The sequence below is a fragment of the Asparagus officinalis genome, chromosome 4 (genome assembly GCF_001876935.1).
Source record: "Asparagus officinalis chromosome 4, Aspof.V1, whole genome shotgun sequence".
In the NCBI taxonomy this organism is placed as follows: domain Eukaryota; kingdom Viridiplantae; phylum Streptophyta; class Magnoliopsida; order Asparagales; family Asparagaceae; genus Asparagus; species Asparagus officinalis.
In genome coordinates this window covers 82,043,001-82,058,311 of record NC_033797.1, presented here as the reverse complement: position 1 = coordinate 82,058,311, position 15,311 = coordinate 82,043,001, and the positions used below count along the sequence as shown (strand labels likewise).

Here is a 15,311-nt window from a genome sequence, read left to right as displayed (position 1 = left end):
ATTTATTTGAAAGACTATGACCAGCATGCTCAAGAAGCTGAGGAGCCACACCAAGATGCTGGGGGTTCTGTTCCACAAAAGTCAATGGACAAAGGGAAATAGAAGGAAACCCGGTATAATAGGAACCTTCTACAGGAAGCCGGAGAATCGAGAACTCCTTTCCGATTCATTATCATGGTGCAACTGGCCAACATACCGGCTAGGATTACCCTATATGAGCTCCTGAGGTTGTCTAAAACCACCAAGGAAGCTCTAATTGAAGCATTAAAGAATACGGAGAGCTTCATTACACAAGTCGCTTCAATCCCTGAAGCTTCTAAAGATCAATCTTGCCTGCAATGCCAACAAGCAGCAAAAAGTCTACCGTGCATATCATTCACTCAAGAAGACATGTAAGTAATACATAAGCATGACCGACCTTTGTACTACACAGGGTACATCGGATCATCAGAAATCAGCCGTGTTCAAGTTGACCTGGGCTCAGCACTCAGCATTATGCCTTACAGGGTCATGCAAGTCTTAGGCATTCCCATGCATCGGCTGAACACCACTCAGACTACTATCTTCGGCTTCAACGCTAACAACACTCGGCCCTTGGGGAAGATCAAGCTTAGGTGTCAAATTGGAGATCTCAAGTCCGAAGTGACCTGTTATATCATAGATGTGGACACGTCCTACAACTTATTATTGGGACGACCTTGGATTCACACAAACCGCATTATCCCGTCGACCCTACATCAGGTCATGAAGTATGTTAATGATGAGGGGAAAGTCTGAACCCTGATTGCGGAAAAATATCCTTTCAGAGGGGTAGAAAACTTCCACACAGATTCGGTCTTCTACTCAGAATCAAAGGAGAAAGAAGATGTTGACAGTGGTAATGAAACCGACGTCGAGCCAGACCCTAAAGAAGATTGTCCATGGGAGTTGAATCTAAATCTAAGGATTGGCGATTGCCGTACATCGACTATGTCTTGTACGGAATTTTGCCCGATAATCCTAAGGAAGCGGCCGCTATCAAACGAAAGGCCCTCCGATTCTATTATGACACGGTTTCCTAAATATTGTATCATAAATCATATGATGGAGTTTTGCTTCGATGCCTTTCTCAAAAGGAAGCAAAAGAGACTCTCAAAGAGGATCACGACGGAATGTGCGGAGCTCATCAACCCGGAGCTAAGTTGGGAGGTCGTCTCCGACGAATTGGCTATTATTGGCAAAAGATGTTCTCAGACGCAGTCGACTACGCTAAACGTTTTCACGCTTGTCAAATTCATGGTGACTTTATCCATCAAGCACCAAGGAACTTACATCCCATATCTGCGTCTTGGCCATTTAAAATGTGGGGTATGGATGTCGTGGGACCAATCTCGCCTCCGACTTCTAAAGGACACCGATTCATTTTGGCTGTAACCGATTACTTCTCCAAATGGGTGGAGGCAATCCCGCTGAAAGAAGTCAAGACTTCGAACATGATTAAATTCATCAAACATCACGTCATTTACCGTTTTGGTGTCCCGAGACGAATTTTTCACGACAACGGGACACAATTTGTCAGCCTTGAATTTTAAAGATTTTGTGATAAGTTTAGAATCCAAAGTGTTGCCTCTACGGTATATTATCCGCTAGAAAATGGCCTTGCAGAAGCTTTTAACAAGACCATTGTGAAGCTTCTCAAAAAGTTTGTTTCTAAAAGCCGACACGATTGGGATGAAAGACTCGGTGAATGTCTGTAGGCCTACCGTACAACGGTGAGGACCCCTACGAAAGCTATGCCATTCTCTTTGGTATACGGTTACGAAGCTGTGCTACCGTTAGAAATTTAGATCCCTTCTTCGAGAGTTGCCATCGCGATCGGAATTACAGAGGAAGAGAAACACCAACTGCGCCTTCAGGAACTTAAAGCCTTAGATGACAAGCGACTTCAAGATCAACAGCAGATCGAGTTCTATCAAGCCCGTATTTCTAAAGCCTATAACAAAAAGGTTAAAGAACAGATTTTTAAGAAAGGCGATTTGGTCTTAGCTGTCAGACAACCAGATTTTTAAGAAAGGCGATTTGGTCTTAGCCGTCAGACAACCCATAGTGATGACACACAAAACCAAAGGGAAGTTCAATCCCAAATGGAAAGGGCCATTCGTAATAGAATCGGTCTATTCGAATGGAGCATATCGCCTTATCGATCAAAAAGGAGATAGGCTCATGATGACGATTAATGGAAAATTTCTTAAGAGATACTTTTCATAAGTCATGTAGCCCCCTCTTGGTCTCTCAAACTTCAGTCAATTCAGGCTGGGGGGTGTCATTTTAGAGTGTATTTCAGGAATAAATGTTTAATTTTCCTGTTTTGTATGTCGTCAAGTTAACACTACACCTCTGACAATTAAAATTTTTTGGAATTATTCTAAGTGGTAATAAAGAGAATTTCGATTTCATGCTAAGTTATCACTACACTTACAGCATTTGCATTACTTTTCACTGTCCTGAATTAGAATTCAATTAAAGAGATGATGAAAGGCAAAATGATATCATTTTCATTTAGTATTGTTAATTTGAATACAAAGTGACGATAATCGAAATAAAAATGATACAAAATTATTCCCCAGCCAAAAACAATACAAAATTTAAGCATCAGGATTCATCAGCTTAAGGGACTTCAGCCTGGACTTGGATGCAGAAAGTTTCTTTTCGTGAGCCGCTCTGACTCGTTCTTCAATCTATTTCTTAAGTTCTGCTTCAACAGGTGCTGTAGCGACAATCTCTCTTCGAATCCCCTCAGCAGCGTGGAGTGTGTTGCAAAAATCCTTAAAAATATTGTCACTTTAAAGTTGAAGTCCTTTTCTAACATCCTCATATTGAGTCAACTGGGTTTTCTTCTGGTCCAACTCAGCCTCTAATCGAGCAATAGCTTCTTCAGTGGCACGAATAACAAAAACAACACCATTGATATCAGTATATACTTGAGTATGCTGCTTTCTTAAGATCGTTATGTGGGCCTTTTTATCAGCAAGGGGGAGATCGACGTTCATCCTTCAGCAACGTTCGACAACAGAGAGCTTTCATCCTTAGCTATAAACTGATTTCGGTTAAATAAACTCTTTCATAGAGTTTCAAACTCGTTCAGAGTTATCAACTCGTTCAGAGTTCTAAAACTTGCTTTGCAAGTTCTCCACAGCATCAAATCGTGAGGAGGAGATACCGTTCCAGTGAATCAAGATATTCGGATCGTCAACGGAGAGCAAACTCGACGTGAGCATTTGAGGGAGGCACTCCATCGCCACCGTGAGGAACCCAGAACTAAACAAAGGGGAGAATCCAGATTAATTCTTCTCTCTTTTGTAATCAGAAAATTCAATTGTAATCGAGATCGAGAGAATACAAATCAAATTTCTTTCATTCTTTTTACTACAAATTTTCTACCAAACACATGTTTCGACTCTTTTCTCTCTCATGTATGAACTCGTTCATACTCAAAACACATGGTATTATACTCATATACCATTTAATGATATTTATCATACTAAATATCCATATATCATAATTAGTCTCATATTAATATATCATTCAAAAATTATATGATATTTATCATACTAAATATCCATATATCATAATTAGTCTCATATTAATATATCATTCAAAAATTATAAGGGTTTTACAGTAATCAATGCCCTCAAGCTGTGCATAACCCTTGGCAACCAATCTGGTTTTGTACTGAATATCCCCAATAGAAGATCCCTCTTTTTTTGCATACATCCACTTGCATCCAATAGTCTTCTTACCCTTCAGTAGCTTTGCAAGTTCCCAAGTGTCATTCCTTTGAAGAGAGCGCATCTCCTCCTCCATAGCTTTCCTCCACCTGATCGAATTAGAGCTAGACTCTGCTTCCTTGAATGTAGAAGGAACTAAATTATCAACGATCTCAATTGATAAGACATATGCAACCATGACATCATTATATCTAGCTGGCCGATGAATCACTCTTATGGGTCTATTTACTGTAATGGACTCCTGAACATGACCCTGCTCCTGAGTCTCACCATCCACTGTATCCTCTCTATGCCCGGCTTCCATTCCATCTCCTCCCAGTATCACCTCTTTAGGAGCCTTAATGGATACAATGATATCTGGAGTAGGTGGAGTAACATCATCCTCCACCTGCTATGATATCCCTCTTGTCTGGTCTTCCTCCACCTGCTGAGGGACTTAAGACCTCATCATGTACGCCTCGTTAAATATAACATCTCTGCTAATAACTATCTTCTTGTCCTGTGGATCGCATAATTTGAAGCCTTTTACTCCTTCTCTAAAGCCCACAAAGACTGCTTTCTTTGCCCTCAGGTTCAATTTACTATCACTAACATGGTAATAAGATGGACACCCAAATATCCAAAGCGACTCATAGTCACTAGCCACCGAACCAGACCAATGCTCCATAGGAGTCTTCCCCTGTATCGCAGTGCATAGTAACCTATTCACAAGATGGCTCACATAAACTAATGCCTCGGCTCAAAAGGATCTTGACAATCCACTGTGTCACCATACATCGCATCTTTTCTAGTAAGGTACGATTCAACCTCTCAGCCACCCCATTCTGTTGTGATGTATCACGAACTGTGAAGTATCACCTAATACCATGATCCCAGCAAAACTATAGAAACATACCTCTTATACTCTCCTCCATTGTCCGAACGAAGAGTCTTCACCTTTCTACCTGTCTACAGATTCACTTTCTTCTTTCACTCCATAAAAATATTTAGGACCTAATGTTTATGTTTCATAGGGTATACCTAATTTCTCCTGGAATAATCGTCAATGAAAGTGACAAAACAGTTGACCCCACTAAGTGATGTGTGCTTGGAAGGGCCCCAAATATCTGTGTGAATGTAGTCTAATATACCTTGGGTATTATGAACAGTGATGCCAACCTTCACTCTCGTCTTATTCCCAGATACACAATGCTCACACAACTCCATCCTGTAGGTCTTCGCACCTTTCAATAGCCCTTGTTTCGCCAATACCTGTAGAGACTTATCAACAGTGTATCCTAAACGCATGTACCATAAACTGATAGTGTCCTCCTCTGTAGTGATAGATGCTGCCAGACCCCCTGTAACTATCTTGCCCTTTAAGTAGTATAGGTTGTTTTTCCTGACATCTCGCATCACCACCATGGATCCCTTCGCGACCTTCAGAGTTACATTCTCCAAGATCACCCGATAGCCAACTGCCTCCAAAGTTCCATGTGAAATAATGTTCTTCGTCAACTACGGCATGAACCTTACTTCCTTTAGCTCCTGAGTCACCCCGTCACACATGTGGATCCGAACTATACCAATACCTCCAATAGGGCATACGTGATCATTACCCATAAGTACGATATCCCCTCTTTCTAACTCCTCAAAGCTGGAGAACCAATCCCTCCTAGGACAAATATGGTATGTAGCACAAGAATCCATCATCCACTCTGTAGAGTCAGCGTAACAAACTGACGATAATGCTGAGCATGAAAAGCCCAAAGAATCTGTATCTAAATTGTTATCACTAGTCTTAACAACATTCACTTCCGAAGCTTGTACATCTTTCCCTTTATTCTTCTCAGCTTTATCTTTTAACATTGGACACTCGTTCTTCCAATGTACTTCTTTACAAAAAAGATACTGGTTCCTACCAACACTCTTATGGCCGCCTCTATTCCTCGATTTTGAGTGGTTGGACTGCCAACGGTTTGGAGTACGGCCTCAAACTACTAATGCATCTCCCGATGCCTTCTCAGAGGGTTTGTTATCACTTTTCCTCAATTTATAATTTACCAAAGCTGAGATCACATCCATATAACTAACAGTAGTTCTACCATTGATCATAGTTAGGATAAAAGTACCATTATCATCCTCCGGCAATGAACACAAAAGTAGCATCGCTTTATCTTCATCCTCAACTATGATATCCACATTGGCCATATCTGAAAGTAACTTCGTAAAGTTATTTACAGCTCCCTAATGGAAACTCCTCTCTACATCTTGAACTGGTAAAACCTCTTCTTCAAGTGAAGCCGATTCTCAATGCTTTAGTAAGATACTTTTCATTGAGTGTTTTCCATAATTTCTTCGCTGACGTCTCGTTCATCACATCATAAATTATACCCACCATCAAGCATGACCTAATAACTCCACAAGCCCTACTATTCATCTTCTTCCAAACATTATCCTCCATATCATCTGGTTTCTCTTTCAACTCAAGAGAATCCTTCAAATTTTGTGCATCCAACGCATCCATCACCTGGTACCTCCACAAATCAAAGTTGGTCTTGCCGTCGAACTTCGCAACATCAATCTTTGTATTATTGATGCTCAGACTCTGTATCGCCTTCGTAAGAGACCATCCCAATGTGCTTGCTTCTCCCATGTTGTCGATCTAACTCTTCAAATAAGAATCCTTCAGGGAATCCTTCAAACAAGCTCCAAGCCAAAACCTGAGCTCTGATACCACTTGTTGTGCGTAGCGAAAATTTCTACAGCACCACTGGTGTACAATAAGAGAGTAAGATCACAACTAAATCCCTATTTCATAGAAAACAAGAATCGACAGTGATATATCTCAACGAAATGGGATATACACTCTTCCTCTCATTAGTTCTAGGACTGACTTGTCGAGGGAACCTAATAAGCTATTACAAATCACAGCAAACACTAGTAGAAAATCAAGCAAACTAGACGGAACAACCTAGACAGAATATAATTCCGTCTAGTTTGAGGTAATCTAGACGGAATCATTTCCGTCTAGATTGTTCCGTCTAGATTGCCTCAATCTAGACGAAAAATTCCGTCTAGATTGGCAACCTGGACGGAACGTGTGTGTGGAGTATTTTGGTTTTGAGACCGAGCGCCACATTTTCCCCCTAAAATTTCATTTCACCGCTTAAAAACCCTAAAACTTAATCAGATACCTAATTCTTCATTCAGCCGATCTCCTCCTTCGCCTCTCATCCTCCTCCGCTCAAACTTCCCGTACATCTCCACGCCGACCTCGACGGTGTCGAGATCCCTTCTCCTCTGCATCTCGTTGACAGCCCCGTCCTCCTCCAATGGCCACTTCACCGACAAATCCTCCTCCGCTCGTCGCTCCTCCTCTCTCTCCGTCCCCGCCCTTCTCCTCCTCTCCCTCCTCCTCCTCCTCCATTCCTCCGGCCCTCTTCTCCTCAACCCCTCCCCCTTCTTCCCTCCTCCGATCCAAATGGCGATCCTACACTCTCGCCGACGCCGCCACCTTCGTCGCCGCCAAGGGAAAGGGTGCCGGCCACGAGATCGGGACGGTGATTGTCTGCGCTGTGAGCAAACCCTACTTGAGTGCTTGTTCAGTTTATTTCCCTTTTTTTGGCATGTTCCTTAGTTTATTTCCTTTTTTTTTTGTGCATGTTCTTTTTTTTTCATTTTTTGGGGAGAAAATACATGTTCCTTATTTGTGTTACAATGTTTTCACCTTTTCACGGTTGCACAGACTCACCTAATGCTCTGGAGTGCTTGTTCAGTTGTCTATTTTAAGCATTATGTTCTAATCATTTCGACGTCTGAATTAGTGACCATCCTCTTCTGAGTTCTAACTTTTTCTGCAGTGATGGTTCATAAAACAATTGATCATTATGGACATTGAAAATTAAAAATTATTACTTGTTTTTCTCCCCTTGACCTTTGATGTCTAACACCACAAATGATATAGTTTGACGGCTAACATATTCAATACTCTTGTAGTTGTATAATATTCGTTACAGTGAAGCATTCTTTCATCGTAGTGCACAGTAAGTTATTCTCTATGGATAAAAAAATCATTCAATTTTGAGAACGGATTTTCCTTTTACCAACCTAAACTCTCATATTTTGATTTATAATCTACTTTGTCCCTGTATCATTGAATAAATGTTCACAATAGAAGTTGGTGGAAGTGGAAATATATGGGAATGCCATGGGTAGTAAATTAGCATGCACCTAAGGTTCCAATGAATGCCTGATCTTCGTTCTTTATGTCTCAACTCTCGTATGTTAATGCATCTTTCTGTTTTTACCTTCCTCCTGAATACTGCAAAGTGATATATTTATGTATTTTAATTTTAAATTGTGGTTCAGAAATGAAGTCATCCTCCCTTGTGGTTCTGCTACTAGATTTGTCACAGAATTTTTGTGGTTCTGCTACTAGATTTGTCACATATATGCAGCCATTGTGAGTCGGATCAAGTTAATTCCTTGAATTGATACGCCCATAACATCTCTGCTGTTTCCTCTGAAATTCTGATCTTTCATTTATGCCAATTACCACTTCTCAAAGCTTAAGTTTGTGCCAACTAAAGCCTTGCTCCATGGTAAAGGTAAGGTGTGAGATTAGATAATGGGAGCAACCTTTGTTCAATAGAAAGAGGAAAGCAAAAGGCTTGTCATTATCTGCACAAAGAGTAATATTATAAATTACAATTTATTATTTTTATTATATATATCTGTTACTAACTGTAATTTTCTAACTTGGCATTATATTCAAAAAATAATAATGAGAAGCTTTTTGGTAACAGTATGAAGATATGTTGATTACCTCTGCTTTATTAAAGGAAAAACTAAGTATAATGGAATGTTGTTATTCCATCATTAACTTTTTTAACGTCTCTAATTGTATTTCCAAATGGATGATTGCAGATATTTGAATGGAGCCTGCAGAATCAAGGTCAAGCCGTCTCTAATTGTATTTCCAAATGGATGATTGCAGATATTTGAATGGAGCCTGCAGAATCAAGGTCAAGTTCTTTGGTCTAGAGATTGCAGTAGGTACAACATAATTATGTAATTCATTATTAATATTTTTATTTTCTGTTTTATGTTTACCTTTGCACCTTATAAATGTATGGTATCTCAAATGGTGTTTACCATACTTGATCTCAATCTAAATGTTCTCTTATGATTTTTCCCTTTGGTTTTCATGACTCTTTATAAGACTATAATTCAATATTCCCCCCATATTTCTAGTTATATCTGTCTGTAAGAGGTTCAAGAATGAAGTCATGCAGCTTCAAGTGCCGATACAGGGAGTAGCCCCCTTCCGGACTGCCTTGCGTAATTTGAATCGTGTGAAGGTATTGAAATGGTGTTGTATAATGCTTTCTAAGTTAATGCTTTCTAAGTGTATTTCATGGCATGGACTAATTGATGTTGAATTTTGTATAATGTAGGATCAAGGAGGAAGAAACATGATGCTTCAACAATTTGGAGGAGTAAATGCAATTGGATTTTATAAATTATGCAAAGTTCATCAAGTTATGTAAACAATTGTATTCTTTATGAGCGGACTCTTTGGTGCATGTTAGCAGGCGATTTTCCTGCTAACTTGCGCCCCCGCTGAGGTTTGAAAATGGCAAAAAAGAAGAGGAAAAATGAGAAGAAAATCCTGGAAATTGGATTAAGAACAGCGAATGAAGTTGAAGATGAAGGATCCATTGCAGATCTAATGGGATCAACTGGTCCAAGGGGAGAGCGGAAGAAAGTTTTAATGGCGGATCTCTTGAATTCAGATCCAGGTCCAGTAGTTTTCTCTTCTCGAGTAGCTGATCCTCAATCTCATCGAAAGATAGGTATGTCTTCAAGTTCTCAATCTATCGCAAGTAATTCTATGAGAAAATCTTGGGCTGAAGAGGTAGAATCTGCTGTTCCTCTCTTGTATCAACATCGGAATTTGATTCCTACTAGTAATCTAGATAGATCTTTAAGTTCTTCACGGAATCTTGAAACAATTTTGACTCCTGCAAATAATCTAGATAGATCTATGAATTCTGCATGGAATCTTGAAGCAAATTCTGTTCTGGATGATATTCCTATTAATGACAGTGTTAAGAATACTAAATCTGCAAAGGATCCTCTTCATGAGAATATATTGAATTCTGCTTGTAAACTTGGGAATGACTCTGTTCCATTAGAAGAGAGTGATAGTGCTAAAGCTTCCATTAATCCTGATGTCCCTAAAGATCAAGGTCCTGCTAAGTTGAAAAGCTGGGCTAGTCTTTTCTCAGACAACAGGAAGCTAGGTTCTGGGATGAATCTGAGTTTTGTGGCTCCTAACTCTAAAGAAGCTGTTTTTTTTTATGAAGAAGAGTGGAATGAAGGCAATGCCATATGACAGTTTTCTTTAATTGGGCAAGTTTTGGGGTTAAATGTTAAATTTAAGGCCATGGAGAATTTTGTGCACAAAGTTTGGGCTCGGTGGGTTATCCCTGAGATTTGCATTCTTAAACTAGGGGTTTTCCTTTTCAAATTCAAGAATCAATTAGAGATGGATGATATTCTTGTGAATGGGCCATGGTTTTTTGGTTCAAGGCCTCTTTTACTGAAGAAATGGTCAAATGAAGATGGAATTGACAGTACAAATGACAACATATATCCTCTATGGATTCAGTTTCCAGGATTAAGGCTCAATTTATGGAATTCCAAAAGCCTAAGTAAAATAGCTAGTTTAATTGGCAGACCTGTTGCAATTGACAAATTAACAGCTAGTAGGCAAAGATTGGCCTATGCTAGGGTGCTTATTGAGGTACATATGCCTTCCGCTCTACCTGATCACATTGTTATACAAGCTCCTAATGATATGATGATTAAACAAAGGGTTATCTATGAGTTCAAACCTAAATGGTGTGAAAATTGCAAGTCAGTGGGTCATGATACCACTGTGTGCAGGAAGGTCCATAAGAGGTGGGTGCCAAAGAAAGGCATCAAGCCTGCAGCTGATATTCTAGCTCCAGTGGCATTGAGTATGTGCAGCAAGGGCACTGGGAGTAACTCTGAGCATATTCAGGAAAGACCTACAAATATGGTTGGAGTTGTCAATGCTGTACAAGCCCAAAGTGTACCTCAGGATGATTTGAATATGTGCATGGATACTGGTAGCAATGGGAATAATTCCATGCATGTTGTGCATGTTCAGGAGCATCAGAGGCCTGTTGATGGTTTAAATATGTGCAGGGGTCCTGTTGACACTGGAAATAACTCCGTGCATGTTGTGCATGTTCAGGAGCAGCAGCCTGTCTTTGCTATGCACTCACCTGAAAAAACATCTCAGGAATCTAGGATTTTGTGCAATAAAGTTGGTGAATCTGGTAACAGCTTTGTACATATTAGCCAAAATCAATACAGACCTGGGAATTTAGCTATTTACAAGGGTAAAGGAATTATACAAAGCAGGAAAAGCTTAAATATTGGAAATTCTTTTGCTCATCTTACAAATCTGGAAATTGATCCCTCTACTGTTGATAGGGGGGATGTGACAAATATATGAATTGGTCCTTTTGGAATGTTAGAGGATTGAACAAATCCTCTAAACAGCACTTGGTAAAGCACCATCTGAAACAATACCATCTGTCTTTCCTAGCTCTACTTGAAACCAAAATCAAGGCTGAAAATATCTCAATTGTTGCTAAGAGGCTTGTTGTCAACTGGAAATGGTGTTCAAATGCAAGCAGCACCAGTAAAGCAAGGATAATATTAGTATGGGATCCAAATATTCTGGAAGTTCTTATTGAAAGTATATCTGACCAGCAGATTACTTGCAAAATTAAATCATTGGATGGGAAAATTGACTGTGTAATTTCCTCCGTATATGGTCAAAACCAAGTGGATAAAAGAAGAGAATTATGGATGAATCTCACTCATATTTACCAGACAATTGGCAACTCACCATGGTTACTGTGTGGGGATTTCAATGTAATAATTGGTAATGAAGAAAAATTAGGGGGGACTATTCTTTCTGAAGCTGATACCAATGAGTTCAGGGAATTCATTGATTTTTGTCACCTCTCTCACCTTAAAACTGAAGGTTGTTTCTATACATGGAACAATAAGCAAGATGCTCACTCTAGAATTTGGAGTAGACTGGATAGAGCTCTCATTAATGATGCTTGGTTACAAAAATATAACTCTAGTCATGTGGAATACCTGCTGCAAAATTTCTCAGATCACTCCCCTGGATTAGTATCAATATATGATGATTGTGCTAAGGGAAAAAAACCTTTTAAATTCTTTAAGATGTGGACCAAACACAAAAGTTTTCTGCCTACTGTATCAAGAATATGGCAAACAAAAATAAAGGGATATGCTATGTTCGCAGTGTATACTAAAATGAAGCTGCTGAAGAGTGAGCTGAAGGATTTAAATAAAAGGCACTTTAGTAACATCAGTGAACAAGTTCTTAGAGCAAAAGTAGCTCTTGATGATGCTCAAACAAATCTTCATTCTGGCCCTCTAAATCAAACTCTTATTGAGCAGGAAAAAAACTATATTATCTCATACAACAAATTGCTGGACTGTGTGCTATCCTTTTATCAACAAAAGGCTAGGATTTTGTGGAGTGTCCAAGGTGACAGGTGCACTAGTTACTTCCATTCTGTTATCAAATCAAAAAGACATCAGAACAGGATTCTGATGCTATACAACAGTGCAGGGGAAAAATTAACTGATGAAGAGAAGATTACATCTGAATTTATATCTTTCTATAAGAATCTTATGGGAACAAACTCTGCCACTGCAAATATTGACAAGAATATAATTGGAAATGGCCCCTATTTGAGTGAAGCACAAGCTAGAACCCTGTCAAATCCAGTAACCAGATAGGAGATCAAATCTCACTGGCTATAGTATATCCTTCTATAAATCTGCTTGGGGGGTTGTTGGAGATGAAATCTCACTGGCTATAGAGGACTTCTTCAAAACTGGGAAACTTTTGGGGGAGATCAATTCCACAGCTATCACTTTGGTACCAAAGGTGCAATGTCCCAAAAACCCAGCTGATTTCAGGCCTATTGCATGTTGCAACTGCTTATACAAATTCATCTCAAAAATATTAGCAAACAGGATCAGATCAGTGATGGGCTTTCTAGTTAATGAAGCTCAGAATGCTTTTGTCAAGGGAAGACAGATATCAAGTAACATTCTATTAGCACATGAACTTGCAAAGAATTACAATAGGAAACACATATCTCCAAGAGCCATGCTTAATATTGATATCAAAAAGGCTTTTGATACCATTAACTGGGGATTCCTCAAAGAGATGCTTATTGGTCTGGGATTTCCTGATGCATATGTAGGATGGATTATGGCTTGCATTACATATCCTAAGTATTCTATAGCTTTTAATGGTGCATTGCATGGTTATTTCAAAGGAGAAAGATGACTTAGACAAGGAGACCCTCTCTCTCCCTACCTCTTTATCCTAGGCATGGAATACCTCTCAAGAAGATTGGAATTGTTGAAAGAGGACAGGAACTTTAAATTTCATCCAAAATGCAGGAAATTCCAAATAACCCACTTAATATTTGCTGATGATCTTCTCCTTTTTTTCTAAAGGTGACCTATATTCAGTGAACAAGCTCTATCAATGTTTCAGTGACTTTTGTGCAGTCTCAGGTCTCAAAGCAAACTCAAACAAATGCTCAATCTTTTATGGAGGGGTTGCAGATTCAGTAAAAGCTTCCAACTTCAATTGTTTGGGTTTTTCAGAGGGGACAATGCCTATTAGATACCTTGGTGTTCCTCTCGTATGCAAAAGGCTCTCTTATACAGATTGTGCACCTCTATTAAAAAAAATTACTGATCTATTTCAGTCTTGCAAAAATCATAAGAAATTATCATATGCAGGGAGGTTGCAGGTTATAAAGAGATCTATCTTAGGAATTCAAGTCTTCTGGACCTCAAATTACATCTTGCCTGCAAGAGTTCTCAAAAAAATAGATGAATTGTGCAGGAATTTTCTGTGGGGGAAATATGATCAATCTGTTAAAGCAGTCCTTATGGTCTCTTGGGAGAAAGTTTTCTTGGACAGAAAAAAAGGAGGATTGGGGATCTTCTCTGCCTCTATATGGAATCTAGCCTCTGCAGTAAAGCTTCTTTGGCATTTGCATATTAACAAGGAATGCTTGTGGATTAAATGGGTGAATGGGACATATCTAAAAAACTACAATGTATGGCAAGTTCAAGCAAAGAGGGGAGACTCATGGATGTGGAAACAAATTTTGAAAGCTAGGGATAAAGCTGTGGAACTTAGTGGAAATGTTGACAACCTAAAACAGATGATCAAATCCACTTCCAGCAGCTCAAAAATCAAAATTGCTGAAATACATAGAGCTCTCTCCCCTGCATCAAATTCAGTCCTATGGCATAACATGGTCTGGGGAGGTTTATCCTATCCAAAGCACTCATTTATCTGTTGGTTAGCTGTTAATAACAGATTACAAACTCAAGACAGGTTATTAAGGAAAGGGAAAGTGAATGCAAATCAATGTAAGTTGTGCACTGGTGTATGCTTAGAGAGCCGAGATCATCTATTTTTTGAGTGTTCCTTCTCCAAGGAGGTATGGAATCAAATCATGGATTGGCTTCATTTCAAATGGAGATCATGTTCTTGGAATTCCATCTTTAATTGGTATTGTACAAAATTAAGAAAGAAAGGCATAAAGCAGAATATCAAGAGATCAGCTTTATCAGCAACTATATATCATCTATGGTATGAGCGGAATATGAGAACTTTTCAGCAGGTTTCCAAGTCTGAAGAGAGCCTGGTTAAGAGAATCAAAGTTGACATTCTAACTATATGCCTAAATTCTCCTAACATTGCTGGGAATTTAACTGATTGGATCAGTTCTTAGTTTTGTATAGATTTTGATATTTCTGTTTTTTTTGTCCTCTGATTGAATTCTCAAAACCTGAGAATCTAGAAGTATGTAAATGTTCACATTTGGGAAATGAATAAAAGTTTTTCATTGACCAAAAAAAAATTGTATTCTTTATAATCTATGTAAAAAATTTATGTATCTTTCTAGTATTTTGGTGAATGTATTTTTTGAATATAATTATATTTGATATTAAAATATAATTAGATTGATTGTGTTGGATATGAATATGATTTGGTGTTGTGCAATATTATGAACATGTTATATTATATAACGTGTAATGTGGGTTTTGCAAAAAAAAAAAGAAAAAAAAACTACTGTAGCAGAGCAACCTAGACGGAATTCCGTCTAGGTTGCTACTGTAGCAATCCATCTAGGTTGGCAAACTAGACGGAATTCCGTCTAGTTAACTAACCTAGACGGATTTCCGTCTAGGTATCAACCTAGACGGATTTCCGTCTAGGTTGTTTTCCGTCTAGGTTGGCAAACTAGATGGAATTCCGTCTAGCTTGCCCCAATCTAGACGGAAATATTCTAGACGGAGCAAACTAGACGGAATTCCGTCTAGGTGAACCAATCTAGATGGGAAATGGAGCAATCTAGACGGAAATTTTCGTCTAGATTGTTC

General features: G+C 39.0%; 2 protein-coding genes across 2 annotated transcripts; both read left to right on the top strand.

Moving 5' to 3' along the window:
- On the top strand, positions 11,295–12,629 carry LOC109838991. Its single transcript, XM_020407420.1, has one exon. The coding sequence runs from the start codon at positions 11,295–11,297 to the stop codon at positions 12,627–12,629; it is 1,335 nt and encodes a 444-aa protein (XP_020263009.1).
- Positions 12,883–14,659, top strand: LOC109838990. Its single transcript, XM_020407419.1, has 2 exons — positions 12,883–13,165; positions 13,362–14,659. The coding sequence occupies exons 1-2, from the start codon at positions 12,883–12,885 to the stop codon at positions 14,657–14,659; spliced, it is 1,581 nt and encodes a 526-aa protein (XP_020263008.1).